The sequence below is a fragment of the Eublepharis macularius genome, chromosome 8, assembly GCF_028583425.1.
Source record: "Eublepharis macularius isolate TG4126 chromosome 8, MPM_Emac_v1.0, whole genome shotgun sequence".
Classification (NCBI taxonomy): Eukaryota; Metazoa; Chordata; class Lepidosauria; order Squamata; family Eublepharidae; genus Eublepharis; species Eublepharis macularius.
The window spans coordinates 74,737,171-74,761,762 of record NC_072797.1 but is presented as its reverse complement, the minus strand read 5'-3'; the positions used below and the strand labels follow the sequence as shown (position 1 = coordinate 74,761,762).

The window sequence follows — 24,592 nt, the reverse complement described above, 5'->3', positions numbered from 1 at the left end:
ATTAGTATATAAAGAGACCACATCCAAGGTAACAAAAAACACCTCTTCTGTCTATAATTGTATGTTACTGATATGATTTAGAAAATCCATAGTATCTTTTAAATATGAGCTTGTGTTCTGCATAAAGGGTTTAAGAAAGATATCTAAACATTGGGCCAGGGGTTCCAACACAGAGCCACAACCTGAAACTATTGGTCGTCCTGGGACTGGAAGGGTGCCTTTGTGAATTTTAGGTAAGAGATAAAATTGTGGCACTATCTCCTCTGATGTCCGGAGGTAGTCATATGTGGATTTAGCTATATAACCTTCTGCAAGGCCCTCCTCCAAAATGTTTAAATTTCTTTCTTAATCAGTTCTGTGGGGTTCCTTCTAGTCCTCATGTAGCGAGCTGTATTATTGAGCTGTCTGTAAGCCTCCACAATCTAATCCTCTCTGTTCCAAATTACCACTGCTCCTCCCTTATCTGCTGGTTTGAAAACATCTCTCCTTCGGCAAAGCTGCTTTAATGCCTGGCTTTCTAGTTTATTTAAGTTATGCCACACAGGTATATCCTTTTGTTCAAGTTTACTTAATTCCTCTAGCACCAACTCCTGAAAGACTAGTATCCTAGGGTTCTTAGTAGATGGATTAAATGTAGATATAGGTTTTAAATTTTCAGCCTCAAAATCCCCGTTCCTAGTCTCAGTATTATCTTTTAAAAAGTCAGCCAGCCTTATCTTCCTAAATAGACTATGCACCTCCACTAATTGTTGGAAAGAATTGCGTGGGGGTTTGGGAATAAACGACAGCCCTTTTCTCAAGACCTGGAATTCCACTTCTGTGAATTGTGCTTTGGAGAGGTTAACTACCTGCGGGTTCTCAAAGTTTTTTTTCTGGTATTTTAGTCTGGACTCCTGGGGTTTGTACCCCTTGCCTGATCTTAAATCTCTGTTCAGGCCTAAAAAATTCTCATCCCTTTTAATAGTAGACTGTCTAAAATTGTCTTGAGGGGGTTAATTACGTGTAGATCCTACATCATTCCCACAGTGGTTACTTTTGTCCAAATCCAAACTAGAGTTGAAGGTGGTATCAAAAGAGACTGGTTTCCTATCCTGTAAACACTTTCTCCGCAATGGCCAATCATAAACTCTTCCCTCTTCATAGTCTCTAAGATTGCTCTGAAATTTCTTAAATTTATTCTCTTTAAGTTCCAAAAAATGTTTATTAATACTACTGTCCAAGGATCGCAAACATTCCTCAACCTCCCTCTCAGTCAAATCTACTTTAATTTGTTCCTTCAATTGTGCAATATCTTTATCTAGTTTCACAACTTCTACCTCAGCTGTTTCTGTCAGGAGAACTATTAAGTCCATGTAGCATTTATTTAGGATGGCAATCCACTTTTCCCTAAATATCTCATTCTCAGGGAACATTCCCAGAGCCTTATTCATACGTAATCCTTTTGGGATTATTTTGTTTTTACAATAATCCCTCAGTGCTCCTGCATGGGTTCCTATTTTCATTTTATTAAAGGAAATTTTTTTAACATCTTCCCATGCATGAGAATTCCCCATGTCCTTAACAGAATTTTAAAAATTAGGTTTGTTCAGTAAGGAAGCTATATGTTCATCTGAACAGCTGAACACACTGAATTTTCGTTGTGCCATAATCTCAAATTCAGTAACAAGAGCACTCAACCAATGCAGCCCCCAATATACAGCAACAAGGAAGAAAAGAAGGGGTGTGGGGGAAAGTACCCACAAACTCAACCCAAACAAGCAGGGGAACAAAATAGAGGGGTTAAGTGACAACCTAAAAATATATATTAGAAAGTATTTATTATAAATGTACACAAATGTAGATTAAAAGCAAGTTTAAAACATAAGGCCTGAATGGCAGACTACATGTATATGCTAAAACTTGCTAAAACAATTGTAAACAATTTATAATCAAACACACCCACACATATAGAAACCAATCATGAAAGACGCGGTGTTCCACAATAACAGCGTCTTCTTGTGCGATTTTGCGCAATAACAGCATCTTCCTGGTGCGATTTCGCGCGCAAAGACGCTGTTTTTCAGAAGTTTTTGGAAGAAGGTAAGCCGTGTGGAAATGGCCATAATCTATTATTAAGTGCTAGAATTATTTTAGGTAAAATACTAAATCAAAATTTACCTCTACTATTGTGTGATAAAATACAAATATTGCAATAGACCCAGGACTGCATTCACACAATGCTCTTCATTTATTGTTGAACTCTATAGAAAAAATGTACCAAATTAGATAATTATTCCATAACAAGCTCTTAATTATCTCCCCAGGTTCTCAAAACCCAATCACAAACCAACCTGAGGCTTGGTTTCCAATGTATAAGGGTGTGTTACATCAATCTGCCAAAAATACGCCCCCTGTACTATCTTGGCCGTGAAAACAGATTTCAATTTGTGCTGTTTTTAAAACTTGGACTTATCAACTGAAAGTCCTTAATAACAACAACAACAAACAACATTCAATTTATATACTGCCCTTCAGGATGATGTAACACCCACTGAGAGTGGTTTACAAAGTATGTTATCATTATCCCCACAACAATCACCGTGTGAGGTGGGTGGGGCTGAGAGAGCTCTGAGAAGCTGTGACTGACCCAAGGTCACCCAGCTGGCTTCAAGTAGAGGAGTGGGGAATCAAACCTGGTTCTCCAGATTAGAGTCCTGTGCTCTTAACCACTACACCAAACTAGCTTAAGACAATGTTGTGACAGGATTGTCCAACATTTTCTTTTAATATAAAAACATAGCAACAATGTCCTTCATCAAAGATTTGTTAATTTCCTGATCAAAGTCACACACCCAAACCTGCAGTTTGGCCTAGACTGGAAAAATATAGGAACTTCAGTTATTTTGACCATAACTGTAATTTTGTCTGAATTTTATTTTAGTGCTAAAATAATGCTACTATATACTATGAAAAAAATGAACATTTAATGATGAAGCCATTAAAGTGTTCACTACAATAATATTTCCTATTTAACATTGCTGCCACAATTAAATTATTTACGCTTTTTAAAATTAATCTTTTAAGGCTGGACATATCCCCCCCCAGACACTTCACTTTCAAATAAAAAACAGGATTGCACTTACTTGTAACTGCACTTGTAACTTGCACTTACTTGTTCATCTAGGTCTTCTGTGCAGGCACACATTGTGACTGTGGTTGCAGAGACTGGCCACTCGGAACAGGATTCTTTACCTTTAAGGCTTCTGAGGGGATGACCCCTCCTCCATCGGATCACAGGATGGCCTGGCTTCCTGCCAAAATGGTCAAGCGATCCAGAGGACTCACCCCCCTTTCTCTAAGTTCTTCTTAGCTGCTGAAAATCCCCAGCCAAAAGGGCAAAAGAGAACTCACAATGGGGCAGGAAGGAAGGAAGGTGTGCCTGCACAGAAGACCACTCAATGAACAACAGTTATGGGTAAGTGCAACCCTGTTTTCATCTGTGGTCTTCAGTGCAGTCTCACATAGGGAGACTAGCAAGCTACTCACCATGGTGGTGAGGTGATGCTCTCATGCAAAGAGAGACTGAAGTACAGTTTGCACAACTGCAGCTTCTTTTCTAGCATTGTCATTAACTGCGTAATGCTTGACAAAGGTGTCAGCTGAAGACCAAGTTGCTGCATGACAAATGTCGACAACGGGGCACCTTGTACGAAAGAAGAGCAAGCAGCTCGAGCCCTTGAGGAGTGAGCATGGATATCAAATGGACAAGGGACATCAGTGGAAGCATACGAAGCTTTAATGGCAGTGACAATCTATCTAGAAATGGTCTAAGAAGAGGCAGCTTTGCCCTTATTAGGACCAGCATAACAAACAAAGAATGCAGTATCTTTCCTAAACGGTTTTATTCTGTCCAAATGAAACAAAATAGCTCTTCTCACATCCAGTCTGCACAGAGTTTGTTCTCATGGTGAAGAGGGGTTGGATAAAAAACCCCACTGGTTTTGGTCTTGGGAGACATGGAATCTAGACACAACCTTATGCAGGAGCTGAAAACTTGTACGTATCACTACCTTTTCAGGGTAAAGTTTCAGAAAAGGGGCTTCTATATTTAAGGTCTATACATTACTCTCCCTCCTAGCAGATGTGATCACTATCAGGAAGGCCATTTTAGCAGACAACAATGTTGGAAAACCATGGACTCAAATGGGTTTAATCTTAGCTGTGCTAAGACAAGGGAGAGGGACCACTGCGGCACAATAGGAACTCTAGGTGGATACAAGTTATACAATCCCTGCAAAACAATTGGAACAAGTAGTGAGAAAAATATATTTTCCAACTATCTCAGTATGAAACACTGTAATAGCAGCAGAAGAGGAGGCCAACCCTGAGATTTGCAAACACACCAAATAATCAAAACTAGTAGCTAACGAATAAGTGCCTAGGGAAATGCCCTTTGTGCTTGCCCAATGTACAAATTTACCCCACTTCAAGGCATAGGGCTATCTAGCAGAAGGTCTCAGAGCATGAAGGAGGATGCGCTACTTCCTCTGAAAATTCTAGCCCTTATGCTGAAGCAACCATGCTGTCAAAGGTATCTGAAAAGCATCCCCTATTGAGCCCTCGTCTGTTTCCCCCATGAGTAGAATAGAGGTTCTTTAGTGTTGTGAGTGGCAAAGAGATCTATGTCTGGAAAAATCCACTGGATGAAAATTTGTTGAATATATTTTTCTGTAATGGACCACTCATGATGAGAACTGCCCAATCTGCTGAGCTAGTCAGCCTTCAAATTGTTGGAACTAGCAATATGTAGAGTATGTACAGTGATACTGTGAGTGATGGCCCATTCCTGAATATGAACAGCCTCCATACAGAGGGTTTTGGAAGCTGTGCCACCTTGTTTGTTTACATAATAGGCAGCACTATTATTGTCTGTCAGCATCTTAACCTGTTTGTTGGGCAACATATCTGACAAAGAGTTAAGGGAGTAACATACTGCGCATAACTCCAAAACACTGATATGTTAAGATTTGTTCTCCAAAGACCATAGACCATTAGCAACAACTTCATTACAATGCACCCCCTCATCCTTCTAAATAAGCATCTGTAGTGAGGGTAAAATCATAGTGTAGAATACCAAAAGCATCAGATCCAAGTGTCGATAATGCTGCATTAGATTGAAATAGCAAGAATGGTGAGTACATGCCTTCACTGGTGCAAGGGCCACCTCATCTCCTGACTCTGAAGAAGGGAAAGAGGAATGTTTGGTGGATAGAGGAGTAGCATCCAGGACTACAATCGGATCCTAAAGTTGAGTTGAATCCAATGGCTTGGCAAGTTCAACAGTTATAGATCAATCCTCCCCTCTTGAATGCTTTATTTTGTTCTTGTCCTTTGCAGGGGAGGATCCGAAGAACTCTCCCATGCCGCTCACAGAACTGGGAAGCCAAATTCCAGATCCTCAAGGCCAATGGAGCTTTTTTGGCAGCTGCCAGGTCCAAAGAGGCTCAGAGTGGAAGTGAAGATTCTCAAGATTGGGAATGGTGCCATAGTTGGCTCCATGAGGAGGCCATTGAGTCCGAAGACTGTTTAGCAGATGTTGGATCCAATTTTGATAAAGCCAGATCCAAAGATGACCAGGCCACTGAGGCTCAGCACTCTGCCAGGGCAGATTTCTTTACTGCTGAATTTGTGGTGCTAAACATAGCCTTTTCTCTTAACATTGCCTTAAGGTGCGTGGCTCAATCTCTTCTCACTTTAGGTGTAAACACATGGCAGTGCTTACATCCTTCAATGACTTGCCCCTCTCTGAGACTCAGAAAACACATGGCGTGGCCATCAGTCTTTGTCATTTCCATGCCACACTCCTTGCATTTCTTAAATAAAACCTTGCTGACCCTATTTAATGCCAAAGACAGGAAAAAAACAAGACAGAAAGTTCTCCCAAACAATAAGAAAATTAAGGGGGGGGGAATACACAGCCCTCCTCCAATGTGAGTGAGAGCTAGAAAAAAAAGAAAAAAGAAAACAAAAAGCATTTTTTTTAATGAGGTAAGAAATTTATCAAAGGAGCAACAAACAGAAGTGCTACAGAGATGTCTGCTCTTTGGAGTGGTGAAAAACGAACCGAGAAAAAGGGAGCAACTCCTCTGGATCATGTGACCATTTTGGCAGGAAGCTGGGCCAGCCTGTGATCCAAAGAGGAAGGGTCGCCCTCTCAAAAACCTTAAAGCTACAGAATCCTGTTACAAGCGGCTGGCCTGCACAAGCACGGTCTCAATGTGGGACTGCACTGAAGTTCACAGATGAACCTATGGTTGTTTCTTTTATAATGGAGCTAAAATATATTTAACAATTTCAAAATAATTTGCATAGGTCCTTAAAAATTGCGAGCACACTATAAACAAAAATATATAATAAAAACACTTTCTTGAATGATTGATCACTCATCCTTATAAACATCATAGTTTAAACAAACATTGCATCTGCTTTTAAATGCAAGATACCTCGCTTCCCAAAAGGAAGGGAGGGGAGAATTTTTTCCTAACATTTTGTTTCTAAACAATGTTTTCAATCTCCAAAGCTCTTTTCAAGAATTTAAGCAACTAACCCATGTCCTCTGAAAAATACTTAAGGCTGTCAACACACAGTATCACTTTGTACAAAGAGAAATTAAAACACTGAAGACGTAACAGATGATCCTATAATTGCCAAATAAATAATTTTGTGACACTTTTCAGAAGGGGCTGACATAGCAGCTCCTACACCATCTCTCTCAGTGGAAATGCAATTATCCTCTAATTCTGGGGCCACAAGATTTTGGAGTCTACAGGTACCAAGGCAGTTTCAAGAAAGGTTAGTGAACACCACTACAAAAGGGTGGAGGTGTGGCCAAGTACAAAATGTTAATGAGCAGAGGAAGGTGTAACTCTGCCTTGGTTGCACTATCTATAATACACATGACAAAATACAGTGTGCAGCAATTTCAAAGTCCACATTTATTTCAGTAACTAGCACAAGAGCCCATTGGAACGTAATACAATGGGTTTAGCAGCAGGTGCCAGGCCGAGCCAAACCTGTGTTGCCAGGCTGGGCCAGGTTGGACCGCACCGTAATGGGCTGGGGCCATGCCGCTACAGGCCAGGCTGTACCACAATGGGATGGTGTGGTCTGGGCAGCTGTGCATTCCAGTGCACCGCAACAGGCCAAGCAGTGCTGCAACAGGCCGGGCTGCACAACAATGGGCTGGCTTGCACTGCAATGGGCTGGGCCACACCACACTGTAACAGGCTGGGCTGCCCAGTGCCGCAATGGGCTGGGCAGCCCTGCATTGCAGCTTGCCGCTGGGCCAGGCCAGGCCAGGCTGCAATGGGCCGGGCCGGGCTGCACTGCAACGGGCTTCCTGGCACCGCAGCGAGCTGGGCAGCCCTGAGCCACAGCAGGCCGCCAGGCAACCCCGTGCCACAACAGGCTGGGCAGTCCCGCACTACAGTGGTCCGTGTAGCCCCGCATTGCCGCAGGCCGCTGGACTGGACAGCCTGGTATCGCAGCAAACCGGGCAGTGGGCCCCATAGCGGGCTGCTGGGCAGCATTGCCCCGCACCACAGTAGGCCAGGCAGCCCCATGCCACAGTAGGCTCCTCGGCGGCAGGGTTGTTGTCGGCAGGCTCCTTGGCTGCGGGAAGGTTCAGTGTCGTGGCACTGGGTCTTCCTGTTGCTGGCCCGGGTCTTCCTGGGCCTCTGAAAGCCCTGAGACAGCAGGAAGATCTGCCACCATGGAGCCTGGCCTTCTCACAGCTGTGCTGGGCCTTTCCAGGCCTCTGGAAGCCCCGAGGAGGCAGAGGGGAGGCAAACCGTTTTGCATCCCGGCTCTCTTCTTATCCTCGTGTACTGCGCATGCGTGGGGATAAGAAGTGAGTCATCGGGAACACCGTTTGCCTTTTATGTCCTAGGATAATGTCACTGTTATCACTGAAACCAGATAAACAAAATGGAATAACTTCTCATTTTTACTTGAAAGGAAGATGACCCCCTTCACACACAAAAAGTAATTATTAGTATTTGCAGTATGTTGGCCTCATATATGCTGTAGGGAAGAGGGGGCTGTTTTATGCTCACCCTCTTCTTTTTTGTCAGCCCTTCTCATTGTAATGTGCCAGGATGGATGAGAGAGAGATGCTAGGGAAGGGAATAAAGAGCCTACCATCTCTGCTAGCTTGCTTCCCCCTCAGTAAGTACTTAGGCATGCTATGAGGAGATGACTTTGCCTCCCTCACAGTTTGTCTGAGCTGCTACTGAGGAGAAAGCCCTGCACGTCTCTTTATAGTCTGCTGTGAAGCTTGCCTAGGAGGGAAGGACCTGGCAAAGATGACGGATACATTTCTCCATGATTCCTTATCTTCCTAAAGTACATGACCTTTCTAGTTTCAAATTGTTCTACATAAATCTCATATTTAACTCCTAGAAAATGAATCTTAAGAGATTCATCTACTATAAAAAGTAATTCTGCAGTACAAGTTAACATATTCTCCAAACAAGATTTAACTTCACCATTAATTGCTATTACACATATACAGTTTTCAAGGTGATTTTTTAAACTATAAATAAAGATGTTTCACTCTAGTAATTTATATGATTGATGACCTGCAACAGAGCCATTACATGAGTTTTCAACAATGAAATTATGTAGTATATGCACCAAACATGAATGAACAATTCTCTTTGTACTTACCATGTCATATTTATGCCACTTTGCAGAAGAAAAGGTGTAACATATTGGGCTTTTTATTGCTCGAGTAGAAAGTGCTCATTACCTTTTTATGGTTATACATAAGAAAAACAAACAGTTTTCCAAGTGGAATACATCACACTGTTGTAGTGGTCGATTTCCTCAAGATGGTCTTCTGGGGTTTTGGTGCAGTTTGTGGAGGCACAGTTGCCGGTCTGAGAGGGGGAAAGCTACTACTGGGGCTTATTCCCATTCCTCCATTTTCTAGTGGAAAAGGAGGAATTGGGGGAGGTGGTGGTGGTAAAGGAGGACATTGGTGAGGAAGCTTTCCCAGCATATGAACAGATTCACTGTGCAAGTGAACCTCCCTGTTTTTAATATTATACCGAACATCACAGTCAGCACAATAGCCATGGTACTGCACCTTTTCATTAAATCGTACTCGTTCCCTTGTTCCAGACTGAGGACACCTGTCTTTTTCAGGTCTATGCATCAGAGGTTGCATTGAAACTTTGTCCAAGTTACTATTAGGTATACAACATACATCTCCATTTGGAATTTTATTTGGTCCTCCTGGTAAACCTCCATTTCGCAGTAGAGTCCCATTAGTTTTTACAGGATTGGCAGGGATAACTGGCTTTTGAGGGTCTTCACACTTCACAGGAGTCAACCGTGGAGGAGGTGGTGGTGGATTGGGCTTCCTTAATACTGTCAGAATGGCAGATTGATGGGTTGGGGGTTTGATGAGAGGTGCATTGGTTCGCACCTTGACTTTTTCCAAACTCGATGCTGTTGTGCTACTTGAGCTGCTGTTCAATGTGTCAGTTTTGGAACTGTCAGTCATCTCATCCTCCAACTGTAGGTCAGAAGTTAGTGTATCAATCTGGTCAACCACCTGCATGAAAACCAAATGCAAACTGTGATAAAGGTTTCGGACAATAAAAGAAAGAGGATAGCTCATTCACTTTGATAATATATGTTATTTCTTAATAGATGTACGTTCAATTGCCTGTCACAGAATCATTGAGTTATAGAGTTGGAAGGGACCTAACAGATCATCTAGTCCGACACCCTGCCCAATGCAGGAACAGCCTAAAGCATCCAGCCACTCCTTGAAGACTGCCAATGAGGGGATATCCACCAAAGCCCTAGGCAGCTGATTCCATTGCTGAATTACTCCTAACGTAGAGAAGTTTTTCCTAACATCCAGCCAGTACTTTCCCTCTGGTAGTTTAAACCCATTGTTTCAAGTTCTATCCTCTTTTGCCAACAGGAACAACTCCCTTCTCTCCTCTAAGTGACAGCCTTTTAAATACTTAAAGAAAGCAATCATGTCTCCCCTCAGCCTCCTCTTCTCCAAACGGAACATTCCTAGGTCCCTCAGTCTTTGCTCACAGGGCTTGGACTCCAGGTCCCTCATCATCCTGGTTGTTCTCCTCTGCACTCGTCCCAATTTGTTCACATCCTTTTTTAAGTGAGGTCTCCAGAACTGCAAACAATACTCACGGTGGGGCCTGACTAGTCTTAAATTGTAATTTTAAATTATGATTTTTAATACATTTTATATATGATGTGTTGCAAGCCATCTTGAGTACTGTAAGTTAGAAAGGCAGCTAATAAATGTTTTAAATAAATAAACAATTCTGTACTTTAATATGCAGATGCAATGCATAGCTACTTATTTTGCACATTAAAATATATTCAAGTATACATAATCTAGCTTCCACAACCTGAATTTAAACAAAAAACATATTAAGGTTCTCTGCAATGAAATTCTTAACATTCTTTCCTGGGTTTAGGCACTAAGAACCTTTACTTAACTACAATGCTAGGAGTAAAGGTTTTCTTTTTTCTTGAGCTATTACAGGGAGTGGGCGGGAAGATGGGTGGCATGAGTATTTATATTTTCTATAAATATTTTATTAACCCCCTCCATTGATAGCTGTTTTCCCTTTATCAGGAAATATTCAGGCATGTAGACATTATTAGTCAATAAACTGAAAATAGTATAAACTGGTGTTTCCCTGCTGTTGTTATCCCATGTACTAGTTTTCCCATTTTCTGTTCTACCTCATCCTCCAATTTACCTTATATGATTTCTAAATTTAATCTTGATTTGGTACATACACAGTGTTATAGATGGGGGGGGGCTTTCCGTTCTTCCTCTGATTCCCAATACCTTCAATAAGGCCACCACCACCTAATTATATGCTCACCAGCGGCACCCCCCATGTGCCCGCCCATCAGGCTGAAAAGGAGCACGCTGGTATTCCTGGTACAGGCCGGAAGGTGTGTACTGGGGGCGGCCACCGGGCCTGGCGGGCACAGGGAGACAGCGAAGAGCTGCCTCCGCTCAGGGGGCAGGGGGTCTGGCCGCTCGCTGGCGGCACCACCCATGTGCCCACCCGCCAGGCCGAAAAGGAGTGCACCGGTATTCCCGGAGTGGATGGGAGAGGACTTGTCATCATGAAGAAGAGGAGGGGGAATATCCCCCAGCATCCGCAGGTCCTCACCCGAGGGTCCCACCAAGGAACAGTGTGGTGGAGGCAGCCAACAGTTCACACCTTCCTGCCTTGCCGGAAAAGATGGGAGGGAGAGAACATGTCATCATGAGGAGAGGGAGAGGGAATATCCCCAAACATCCGCGGGTCCTCACGCGAGGGTCCCACTGAGGAACAGTGCGACGGAGTCAGCCGACAGTACCCACCTTCTTGCCTTGAAGGAAAGGACAGGAGTTGCGGGACACATATGCACCCAGCTGAAAGAGGTACCGTCAGTCCCATTGACAGGAGTGCTGCCACATTGTCAACCGACTGTATCCGTACACAATACAATCGGCTGTGCGAGCGCAATCAAGCTGTGTAACCAAGGAGGGAGCAGTGAAGCAGAGGGTGACCTGATCCGCCGTCCTGCCTTTGCAGAAAGTAGGGGATGGGCAGGACAGGAGGCATTGTTTGGACGGGTCAGAGTGGGTCCTGAGAGTGGGAGACAGAAATGGGACAGCAGCGGCAGCAGCTGACATCAGCCACCTTCCTGCCTTTGCAGGAAGGACATCAGGCAAGCGACCCATTCCCCCCTGCTCAGAGGGCTCTGCGTTTGCGATGGATGGGGGCACCATGCGGCTGAACTATATGTGCAACAGTTCCTGAGCTGCTGCACAAGTGCCCAAAGAAGGCTTCCATTAGCAGCATCACCCACCTTCCTGCCTTGCAGGAAAGGATGGGAGGGAGAGGACCTGTCATGTGGGGGGGGGGTAAGTAGGAAGATCCCCCTGCCACTGCCAGGCCAAAGAGGAGCGTGCTGGCATTCCAGGCATGAGAGGGAGAGGACGTGTCATTCGGACTGGGGGACTGATCCCCCAGCCACCGCGGATCCTCACCCGAAGTTTCCCGAGGAACAGTGCAGTGGCAGCCACCTCCTGAGCCATCAGCCTCGAGGTTGTAAGCGGCGCTGTCCCAGACCCTGAGGGTAAAACCTCCGCCAGCGTGGCCTGCCGGAGTGCTCTCCTCTCACCAGCATCACCCTCAGGGCAAAGTGATCCTCGCCCTGACCCTGCTCAGAAGGGCGGATGGCCCCCTTTCTCCCCCCAATGGATGTTTCACTGGGTGAGGAGGGAGACAGGCTCGGGTGTTGCCTCTTCAGGTGCCGAGTCAGGGCCGTCGAAGACAGGTGCTTTGGGTTTTTGCCCCTGCGCACCAGGACATCACGGGCATGGCACCGCACCACACAGGGGTCATCAGGAAGGGCCTGAAAGTGCCTCCATACGGAGGCGTTGTAACACCGACCGCTAACTGTCCCAGGGGAAGGAGGACGAACGGTTACAGGCTGCGCTGCAGGGCTGGACATGGACGGGGTGAGGGGTGGACTGCGGGAGGGGACACCATCGAGAGTTTGGGATGGGGACGGGAGGGATCTTTCATAACACACATACCGTTCCTCCAGGGATCCATCACCCACCCACCCCTCCTCAAAATGTTGAGAGAGATTCTCTCCCCCCTGCACAAAGACCTCTTAGGCCTCCACAGCCCACATGGGTGAATTGGGGGGAGAGGGAGGACCCCCTGCTGCCCCCGAGCCACACCCAAAACTGCTTTCCACAAGTGAACCAGGAGGACTGCCATCGCACTTCACCCCACAACCACCCTTGGCAGCCAACACAAGAGGAAGACTCATTGTGCCACCAAACTAGAATGAAGGAGGACAGGAAAGGAGATGACTTTTTGTGCCCTCCGCCACGGTGCCCACTGTGCTTGGCCCCAGGGCCTGGTAGCAGCCCTGGCACCAGATGGAGGGAGGGACTAGAGCCCTAGCCCACCAGTCCCACAGACCTGAACAAATCAGGCACTGATTAATAATAATGTGAGCCCTCAGCCGAGGTACCCACCGAGCTTGGCCCCAGGGCCTGGCAGCAGCCCTGGCACCAGCCCTGGCACCAGAGGGAGGGAGAAACTAAAGCCCTAGCCCACCACTCCCACAGACCTGAATCAGGCACTGATTAATAATCATTAATGTGAGCCCTCAGCCGAGGTGCACACCAAGCTTGGCAACAGGGCCTGGCAGCATCCCTGGCACCAGAGGGAAAGAGGGACTAGAGCCCTAGCCCACCACTCCCACAGACCTGACCCGATCAGGCACTGATTGATAATAATCAATGTGAGCCTTCAGCCAAGGTGCCCACCAAGCTTGGCAACAGGGCCTGGCAGCAGCCCTGGCACCAGAGGGAAGGAGGGACTAGAGCACTAGCCCACCACGCCCACAGATCTGAACAGAACAGGCACTAATAACACTGTGTGAGCCCTCAGTTGAGGTGCCCACTGAACTTGGCCCCAGGGCCTGGCAGCAACACTGGAACCAGAGGCTGGGGCTACAGCCATAGCCCAGCACACCAAGATGCCTGGGCAGAACAGGTACAGTGACTAAGAATAATAATAGTAATAATAAGAATCATAATTAAAATGAATAGGATTGTGATAATAATACGAATCATTTGGTGAGCCCTCAGCCCAGGTGCCCACCTAGCTAGGCCCCAGGGCCTGGCAGCAGCCCTGGCACCAGAGGGAGGGAGGGACTAGAGCTCTAGCCCACCACTCCCACAGACCTGACCAGATCAAGCACTGATTAATAATAATGTAAGCCCTTCGCCGAGGTACTCACCGGGCTTGGCTACAGGGCCTGGCAGCAGCCCTGGTACCAGAGGGATGGAGGGACTAGAGCCCTAGCCCACCGCTCCCACAGACATGACCAGATCAGGCACTCATTAATGGTAGTGTGAGCCCTCAGCCGAGGTACCCACCAAGGCTGGCCACAGGGCCTGGCAGCAGCCCTGGCACCAGAGGGAGGGAGGGACTAGAGCCCTAGCCCACCACTCCCACAGACCTGTGTCCAGGGTCTGAGCCCCAGCCCCCAGACTTGACAAGAGGGAACAGCAGGGGACAAAAGGGTGGCAGCAACTCCACCCCCCAAGCCGGCAACCAGGGCCAGAACCTACCTACTCCATGGGGAAGGGGCAAAAGGCCAGTACCTCAGAGGGGTGGAGGGGGCAAGGAGAAACCAGCCAGCCTCACCCTCCAGGGGGAAGAGAGGGGGCTAAGCAGGCCGGAGGGAAAGGGCCACAGCAGGGAGAAGGTGGGTCCAGCAGAAGCAGCAGCAACCCAAGCAGAGCCCTTACCTGGCAGGGAGAGGCCGCCGCCGCTGCAGCCCAGAGTCACACCATGGCTAGAAGACAGCAGCCTGGCTCAGGAGTTGCTAGAAGCCAAGCCTCTCCAGGGGGGGCTGCCACAGGCATTCTGGGGGAGGAGATGGGTAACCCCGCCCAGCATTGCTGAGCAGGCAGCGCAGAAGCTGGCTAAGGCAGCTCCTCGTGAGCAGGGCCAGGCAAGCTCAGTAGCTCAGAGGCTGGCTGGGGCAGCTCCTTGTGAGCAAGGCCAGGCAAACCCAATAGCACAGAGGCTGGCTGGGGCAGCTCCTCATGAGCAAGGCCAGGCAAGCTCAATAGCACAGGGGCTGGCTGGGGCAGCTCCTCGTGAGCAAGGCCAAGGAGCCCTCAGCTGGGGATGGCTCGCACTCAACCCCACCCTGCCAGCAAGGCAAAAGAGCCCAGGAGGGATTAGTGGTTGGAGGGAAACACCTGGAGGAATGCACAGCTGGGCCCAGTCAGGAGAGGGAACAAGCCTGGAAGGAGGGCGGGGTGGAGAAAGGAAACCCTATAAAGGGTGGCTGTGAAGAGCCCTGAGGTGGTGGGTTTGAGTAGGAGTGATGGAGCAGAGTGGAGAGAAGCCAAGGAAAAGGCAAGAAGGAGAGTGGAGGTTCAAAGGAGAGTCTTGGGAGGAAGAGATGGTGGAAGAGGCAGGGGGTAAGCAGGCCAGGTTGAGCAGGCCAGCGAGTGGATTGAGAGGGAGTCAGGGTGAGGTATACCGCCCCTCCTTACACAGAGTAGGGTCCTGCAGAATCCCTGGCCCCCCTGTGACGTCAGGGGCAGACTGCCCAGTGCCAAGCCCAGCGGCAGCTGTGGCAAGCCCTGACAACCTGAACAGATCAGGCACTGATTAATAATAATGTGAGCCCTCAGCCAAGGTACCCACCGAGCTTGGCCCCAGGGCCTGGCAGCAGCCCTGGCACCAGAGGGAAGGAGGGACTAGAGCACTAGCCCACCACGCCCACAGATCTGAACAGAACAGGAACTAATAACACTGTGTGAGCCCTCAGTTGAGGTGCCCACTGAGCTTGGCCCCAGGGCATGGCAGCAGCCCTGGAACCAGAGGAGATAGATCCCTATCCACCAAAGCCAAGCTCAATTGTACTCTCAGTCTCTCTCCCCAAAGGCTAGCAAGTGGCAAGCAAGAGCTCTGTCCCACTCCACTGCTCGCAAAAAGTGAAACCTATTCAGCAACGCAGGAGGTCTGTGTTTGGCCGTCAGAGCTGCCTATCAGGGTTTGCAGGAATGAGATTTGTGTGCCCATGGCTACAGAACACCCCCTTCCCCCTTCCTCCCCTGGGTGTCTTCTCCCAACTTGTAACTGCTTTGCAGCTCCATGGTTTGAAGGAAGCCCTGCTGATCAAGGAAAGCTGGGCTTCCATTCGGGTTTCCAGGGTGACAGAAGGAGGGCAGACAGCTCAGGCATTCCCCTGGCTCCATTGCCAGGGGAATAGATTGCTGGTCCCTGCGTGTCTGGATTCCCGAACTGCGCCCTAATGCAAAGAACCAGACCTCTCCCGACCGCTGGTTCGTTGGCCGTGGACAAGCACGAACCGCCGGGTCACGATCGTGCGATCACCATTTTTGTGGGCTTTTGAGGTTCGTAATGTAGTTTGTGTCCATCTCTAATGAGAACTCAAGCAAAAATGGAAATTTTCTGCTGGATCCAATCCATTGTCCTATATTGTTAGCAAAAATGATATACAGAAAATTTTGTTTTTATCTAACATGAAATGTGACTTTTCTTTTAAGTGAAGCAGCATTGTGATTGAGGGAAATTATTATTTATTTATTTAGAAACATTTCATGCTGTCTTTTCAGGGCATACCACAGACAAGGTAGCACAATTGAAAAAGCTGTCTTTTTTTGCTTCACCTCTGGATACAGAGGCACAAAGAACAGGGTTTGTGAGGCAGATTTTAACTGGGAGGGGGGATGTGCAGAGTATGAGAGGATGCATGCAGTCCTTCAGATACCCTGGCCCCAAGCCATTTAGGGCTTTAAAGGTAAGAACCAGAATTTCAAATGGGGACTGGAAATAGGCAGCAAAGGCAGATCTTTCAGTATTAGCATGATACAATCCCTGTATAATGGCATGACAATAGCCGGGCTTAGGATTGCTAGGTCCATTTACCCTCCAAGCAGGAGGTGGGAGACCTGGCATCCATCGAACAGACAACCTCACGCATGTGTTCCCAGGGCTACACGATAATATCACTTCTAGGCAGTGACATCATCGCAGAGACCATGTGCAGCCCCTTGGAGGGCTCCCATGCTCTGCAGCAGGCTGCGGAAGTGCTGCCAGGGAAGAATAACAGGTCCTATAGTGCTCCTGTGCCCTGCAGAGGGCTGATTTTGGCCCATTTCAGGCTGAAGTGGGCCTGTTTCATTCAGAAATCGGCCCACTGCAGTGTGTAGGAGCATGCCGTGCCGCCTAGGAGCAGCATTTCCCCGCCTTTTCCCCCGCCAACCAGGTAAACTGGAGTGGGAAGTGGAGGATGGGAGAAGGGGATTCCCCTGCACCCAGCAGAGGACTGGCAACCGTAGCTGGGCTGCTAGATTTTGGATGAGTTGATGTTTCCAGACTATTTTCAAGAGCAGCCCCATGTAAAGGGCATTACAGTAATCCAATCTGGATGTAAACAGAACATGAGCACTGAGATTGGCAAATAAAAATCTACTGGCAGTCCCTGGCCCCAGGGAGGCTTGGCTGGCCTTGACCAGGACCAGGGCTTTTTCAGCCCTGGCCCCAACCTGGTGGAACTCTGTCGGAGAACACCCAGGCCCGCTAAGACCTTATATCCTTTTGGCGGGCCTAGAAGACATAGTCCACCAGGCATACGACTGAGGCCAGTCTTAAGCTGTTTAGAAATTCCTCCATACTGGTCTCCCACCAGGGGGGGGGTATAAAACCATCTGCCCCCCCTTACATGTGAAGTTACAATGAGGACATTGTGTGAATGTCAGTTCTCAAGCCACAGCTACGCCATGTTCTCCTGTTATAATCTGTAGTTATTTAGCTCTCTCCCTCCAGGCCCAGGTGCTACCCAGGCCGCCTATATCCATGGGAACGAAGAATTCTTATCAGCCTGGCCGACCTTGATGTCCTCGCCTTCCCAGGCCTTCTAGACAGGACTAAGGGGGGAGGCTGGGAAGGGGTGTTTGAAGTGTTGTTACTTTCATTTTATGTGTCATTCTCAACAAAGCTTTGGTTCAGCTAAGGGCCTCAAGTCCTTGGATCATGGACCCCTGTATCCTGAGCATAATCTTCCAATAAACCTTTTGAAACCAAGAGACCTTGTGGTTCTTGCAGAAGGGGGGAGACGAACTCTAGATAACTGGGATTCCATAGTCTGACAGACATCAGCTGTGCCCCCCACTCCCCTCTCAATTATACTGTGGTTGGGATGAATGGAGGGGGGAATTATATTTGTATTGCTGTTCTGGTTGTAAATGTATTTAAATGTTTTATTTTTGTACCATTTATATTACTGTAATCTACCCTGAGCCCGCTTGCAGGGAGGGCGGGCTAAAAATCAAATCAATCAATCAATCATTATGGCCAATCTCACTTTTTGAGAAATGGCTGGCATATTAGCCAAAGCTGATAAAAGGCACTATGCGCCACTGAGAACATCTGTGCCTCAAACTGTAGGCAAGGTTCCAGAAGTACCCCTAAACTATGAACCCCCTCTAGGACAGGCTGACTCCTCATTCCTCAAGCAGTTTCTCCACTGACCAACAGCATCTCAAGCTAGATTCAACTTCAGTTTGTTGACCCTTCTATACCTCATTACCATCTCTAGGAACCTTTTCAGGACTTCTACAGACCCATCCAACTCTGCTATTAAAAAGAAATACAGATGGGTGTCATCCACATATAGGTGGCACTTTGCTCCAACCCGATGATCTTTCCCAGCAGTAGCTGCTAAATAGCATGGAGCTGTTGAACAGCATGGAGGACAAGACAGAACCCTGCAGCACCCTATAGCAGAAATGCCATGGTGCTAAGCAGCAGTCCCCCCCCCCACCTTCTGGAAGCGGCCAGTAAAGTAAAAATATAGCCACTGAAGTACAGTATCCGCACTAAAATATCTATGTTAGAGAAGCAGTCCATAGTTGTTTAAGCTTTTTGCCCATTACTTTTCTTTTGCAAGTCTCTCTAGCAGCTGCTTTCCTCTGTATGGGTTGCAGGTATATGTTTGTTACAAAAGGGAACTAAACACCCAGGTTTCCTCTGGCACAGACCTAGAAAATTTATGCCAGTGGGAAGAACCTCAATTAAAGACCAGACATAAAGGAAATAACAGTTGGTTTAAATGCTTGCCATAGTCTAAAGATATCATTTCATTTTTAACACCAGCACAATGAATTTCAGTATCAGTTGTATCAGCTTAAGAGCCAACATGGTATAATGGTGAAAGTGTTGAGCTAGAATTTGGGAGGGACAACTGAGTTTAAATTCCCACTCTGCCATGGAACCTCATTGGACCTGTCACAGTCTCTTATACTAAACCACCTCTCAGGGTGTTTGCTGAAAGGCTGAGGGAGATAAATGATGTTTTGTGTCCTTTTTAGGAAGAACGAGATGCTATTTTTAAAGGGGAAAAAACAAGAAATAAGCTTAAGGTACCAGAGCACCAAAATGAAGAAGAATACATTTCTCATCTAAGACTTGAGCCTGCCTTTGCTGTAGAATAGAGTTATGCTAATTCACTCAGCACATAATTTGGGGGAATCTTACATGGTTTATAATGAATGTATTGCCCACTTGCTTTCTGATGAAAGACTAAGATTGGGAAATTATTTGACTCCCTCCTCCACAAAGAGTTGTATTGTTTCAGTCCGTACATTTCTTCCTTTTATTTGGGGCACTCAACGAGGTGAGAGAAGAAAATAAGGAAATATATCTTGCTTCAAGTTGAATGAACAAATACATTCCATTCACCACAAAAATAAATAAAATAGTACCAGTGTTGAGTCCAGAGGACATTTAAAGAGCACCATTTAATGACTTAACAAGTGAAATCTGATTGTTCATTAACTCAAAGACAAGAGCCTAGCTTGACAGACCTCGAGGGTTCCATTTGTGCTGCTCTGCCTTTGATTTCAGCAAAGGTTTAATTAAAACAGTGAATAAAACACACACACCCATTTAATTAAACTTCAATATAATTCCCCCTTCCCCCACTACTGTTTTTCTCTTTATGGTTTTGAATATTACCTTTTGTACCATACAATTTTTGGCAGTAAAACTCCAACAAGCACATATTTTAAAATTATGCCTACTGCTTTTAAAAGCAGTAAAAGTATGTTACAACTATTTGTCTATGGCATTTACAACTAGGTGAGCTTCAGAACAGCAAGAATCACTTCCTTGGCTTGCATTAACAGAAGAAAATTAATTTTTTTTCATAACGCTTTTCACTGTTGCCCAGAACTAGATGAATTAATAAAGATCTGAATATACTTACTTGCAACTAACAGTACTATTCAAGACATCAGCATTCATAGTTTCCTGGGTCCATCACTATGATGGACCTAAGTAACCATGCAAGTGATATTAAAGAGGACATTACATGTTACCTATTGCTCAGTCCCATGCATAATCAGCATTCAAATACATAAAGTACAAGCATAAAGGCAATCTAGGCTTTTGAAAACTTCATGTTTATTTGCATTACCATGCTTTGAAAACTGAGGTCTCAATTATTTGCTGTATCACAGAGCTTCAAAGCTATGCAATATGTTCTTCAAAGAACAGAGAAAATGAACATCTTAGATTATGATGTTATAAAAGAAACATAAACAATTACATCAACATCTATTAGTGAGCAACTATGGTTAGCATGCTTACAAAGATAGAAATACAATTAAGGGCATCAATAAGATTTTGTCATCAATACAACTTTATTCAATAAACTACAAATACAATTGAATCAGTTTTAAACCTTGTTTCTTCCTCTTCATTCTTGGTCGAATGACTCAATAATCACAACTGTTTCATGCAAAAGACTATTTAATGTTAGGCCTTATATTTCTTGATGAAACAGCATAAAGTAAATAAAATGTTAAATCTCAAACTAATGAAAGAGAGACAGACAAAGAGTTCGTCAAGAATACAAGCAAGGATGTGGGTAAGGGTGAGCCAATAAATATTATATATTTCCAAGAAGTGTTTGACAAAACCCTTCCCCAGACCTTAGCAGTCCTGGTATATCTGAACAAGTCCTCTTGTGTGTTAGTAACCATTTAACACTTTGAAGCAGAGAGTAAAAGTACCAAATGTACATAAACAATTGGTTTGAATTAATGGATGTTAGCCCAAGAAGGAGATATTGGAGTTGTGGAGTTTACTCAATGAAAGTATCAATTCAGACTGCATTTAGGGATGCCAGCCTCAAGGTGGTAGCTGGAGATCTCTCGGAATTACAACTGATCTCCAGGCAGCATTTATCTTACTCCCATTCTCCAGTCTCCCCTGGAGAAAATGGCTGCTTTGAAGGGTGAACTCTATGGCATTATACTCCTCTCCCCCAACCCCCCCCCCAAATTTCCAGGAATTTCCCAACCTGGACCTGGCATTCATAAGTGTAATTTAACCAGGGTAAAATAAAAAAATGTGCAACCCCTCCTCCCACTTGTGGAAAGTCCATGAACACAGCTGGCCTTTATATTGGATAGAGTAGAGAACACCTACTGCTAACTCTGTCTCTGTTTGGGTAGAGAACATCTAAGCTCTGCATAGTTACTTCAGTCTAAACCCATTGAAATCAATGGGTTTAACAATGTGCTCACTGCATTACACCGTTCATCTCCCCGAGAAACAGCACTGCAAATGGCTCTTACACAAGTGTGCATAAATGTGCATAACTGTGATGCAGTCCTTAAGAATATTTATTTCAGACTGATCCAATCAAGGTAGAATTGAAATCTTGATTTAAAGTATGTTTCATAAATTTAATGATGATACTAATTCCATAAAAGATTTATATAACAGCTGTGAAATTGTGTGTGTAGTTTTTACACACTGTTAATCATTTTTCTCGTTATAATCACTATTCTAATTAAGGTTTCATCTTATAAATTGTTTATGCTTTAAAAACAAACAAACCCAGTGCTCTCTGGTAAATTTCTAACTGATAAAGGTAGCTCTCAAACAGCAGCAAAGAAAACCCTGAAAAAGGCAGCAAAATGTCATACAAGACTTAACATGATAACACTTGATCACTACATAGATTGTCTTATCCAGTGGTTGATCCTCTGTACTTATAGTATACAGTGTACAGTGTCGCACTGAATACATATGTGCATCCCAAACTAGAGGAAAGCCCAATGCAGAAACATACAGAAAAAATAAGGACTAGCTTTGGCTTCTAGCTTCATTAGACTGGTGGAGAGGAGGGGAGGGGAGAAGAGAGAAGACGGCTCTCCCAGCCGCGGCAGAACGCCGCTCAGACTGGGAGCCGCCTCTTTGCAGCCCCGCCCGGTGAGGGAGACAGGCTCCCTTCCCGGGCATCCGGGGCTTAGCTGGGGGCGGAGCTGGAAGCCGTTGTGCATCGGCTCCGCTATCCCAGCCACAGTTGTGAAGAATGCTCGGAGAGGCTGGAGGGTTTCTCCTGTGCCTCTTCCGAGCATCGGAGAAGGAGCCTGGTGGGCCTCCGCCTCGGCCACAGCTGACAGTACTGGACCGGCGGTCGGCCCGAGGACGTTGGCAGGGCCATTTTTGGCAGCTGCGGAAGCGGCCTGCTTCGGGAGCCGCCTTTTGTGGGTGCGTATCCCCGGCCCTCGCTGCTGCCTCAGCAGAGTTTGGCAGCCGTCAGGGCCATTTTGCCAGCAGCGCGCGTCTGCGCTTTTTCCTGCTGCACTGTTAAAGCAAGACTACTCTTGAGGGTTGGGGAGTGGCTGGGGGAGGCCCAGGGGAGTTGGGGGAGTTGCCCCCCCATTCGCATTGGTTGCCTGGGTTGTCATCTTGTTATCCCCTCCCCCATAGGACAACTGCCCCCCCCTCCTTCCAATTTAGCCTGCGGTGGCCTGGCCTTGGTTGTTTGCCCTGCTCCTGGTTCCCACAGGGCCATTCGTGATCAAAGGGTTGGGGGCCAAGAGCCTACATTGGGCTAGCTTTGGGGCCATTTGGTGGCTGCATGTGAGCCATTTTGGGGTAGCCTGGTGGCCATTTTGTGAAGCCTAGTGGCTTCTTTGGGGAGTCTACTGCCACCTAGTGGAGCCATCGCATTATTGTGCCTGCTGGGCCTTGTTGGTAAGGGACCTGGGGGCCATCTAGTGGGGGATTTGGAGTACTGTTCCTGATCAGGCTATTTTACAATTTCATTGGGCTGTCCTACCTTGCAGGGTGGGTGTTGTGCCTGATAGAGTGGTTAGGCGGTGAACAGTCTCCTATATTATTACGTATTAACGGTGGGCTATGCGTGGATAACAATTATGCCGCCCTAGAAGGGAGGGGATCCGTCCAAGGGAAAGCAGCCTGCTAAAAGGCCAGCACCAAGGAACCCATCTCCAGCTTTGTCGTCCTCGGATGAGGATGAAGGCCCAAGCATGCAGGAACTTATGGAGCGCCTTCTGGATCTCGAGAGGGCAAAAGGGGGCACAGTGTCTGCCATGGCGCCCACTTAGCCGCGCAGGGGAGCCACGCGGGTTGCTAAGGTGGGTTTTAACAAGGATTTTGCTTCTCGCCTTTCTGCCCTCGAGCAAATATTGGGTGTGACGGCAGGCGATGGTGGTGGAGCTCTGGAACATCTGACCTCGATGGAGGGCGCAGCTGATGGTGGACAGGACTGGCAGGCTGACAGTAGGCAAGTCGCCATCGTGGTGGAACCACCTATACCCGAGGGTAAGGATCCCCTGCCCCAGCAGAGCACCGCTTGGCCCTGGGGGCAAGTTGCTGCCTCTGGTGTTTCTGCCCCTTCCGTTGTGAACGCTTACCCATTGCAGGGTTGGCCTGCTGCAGGCCCATTGGTGTGGCATAACCAAGCCGGTGGCACATTGCACCAGCAGCAGGCTTCAGTCCTGCCTTCTGCGGGCAGTGCAGCCGGTTGGGACGGGCAATCTTTCCTGCTTGGGGTGGCCGGATGGCCTTAGGGTATGTTAATCAGCCTGGGTTAGCCCCTTACGCAGCCCAGGGATATGGCATGGTCCCTTACAGGGCATTGCCCCCTGGGGATACTGCTTTGCCATTAGGCAATCATCTGACGCAGGCCACTCGGGAGAAAATAATAAGTGGCGAGTACGTGGACGTCTTTACCCTTCTCTTCAGGGAACTGGAGAAGAAGGATAAGGACGATCTTGATGATAGGGACAAGGAAAAGATACGCCGCCGGTGGATTGACAGGACCTGGGTTCATTGGTTGCCTGGGTTCTTGGTTTATGCTGGGGTCCTGGCCAGGGCACAGCCACACAGGGCCCCCCCTTTTTCAATACATGAACATAATATATAGGTGGTATACTGATTTTGAGGGGCTGGCTTGGCTTCGTTATGATGAAGAGTTCCGCATGTGTGAGGCTTTGACCCGGGGCCTCCCCTGGGACCAAATACTTATCCAACTTTGGGTACAGATTATGGCCCCCTCTAAGTCCACCATTGGGGACAGGACTGATAGCGGTCATACGATTATTCGGCCCACTCAGGGTTCAGGTTCCCGCACCCCCGCGGGGCAGCAGGTTCAATCATGGCTGCTCTGTTGGGACTTTACATCCAGGGGTGTGTGCAATAGAAGGGCGTGCAAATTTAGGCACGAGTGCCCTAACTGCACTGGACCACAAGCACATTCTGCCTGTCCCAGGGGATGACAGGGAGGTCAGGGTGGAAAGCGTTTTGGGGGTGGCGGGGGTCAGCAGCAGGGGCCTGGTAAAGGGGCCCAGTCCGGTAAGGTTGAGGGTACTTGAGCGGTTGCTTCAAGCATACCCAAGGCGCGTGGACACTGAGTATTTGCGTTTAGGTTTTAAGTTTGCTTTTAGGATCCCTTTTCAGGGTCCCAGGACACCTTTCATGGCAGCCAACCTTAGGTCAGTGGCTGACATGGAAGATGTGGTCCGCCACAAGATTTTAAAGGAGTGTGCTGAAGGCAGGGTCTTAGGCCCCTTTGATGCCCCTCCTGTCCCGTCCCTGAGGGTCTCTCCTTTGGGGGTGGTGCCAAAAAAGGCGCTGGGAGAGTTTTGCCTCATTCACCACCTGTC

The 24,592-nt window shown here is 47.1% G+C and overlaps 1 protein-coding gene across 2 annotated transcripts in view; it reads right to left on the bottom strand.

Moving 5' to 3' along the window:
- Positions 1–8,743: 8,743 nt before the first annotated feature.
- PRR16 (proline rich 16) overlaps positions 8,744–24,592 on the bottom strand; it is a 124,831-nt gene continuing 108,982 nt past the window's right edge. For both annotated transcript variants that reach the window (XM_054987539.1, XM_054987540.1), the window contains exon 2: positions 8,744–9,598. In XM_054987539.1, coding sequence (XP_054843514.1) covers positions 8,840–9,598 — 759 coding nt within the window. In that variant the 3' untranslated portion in view covers positions 8,744–8,839. The remainder of the gene's footprint in view (positions 9,599–24,592) is intronic.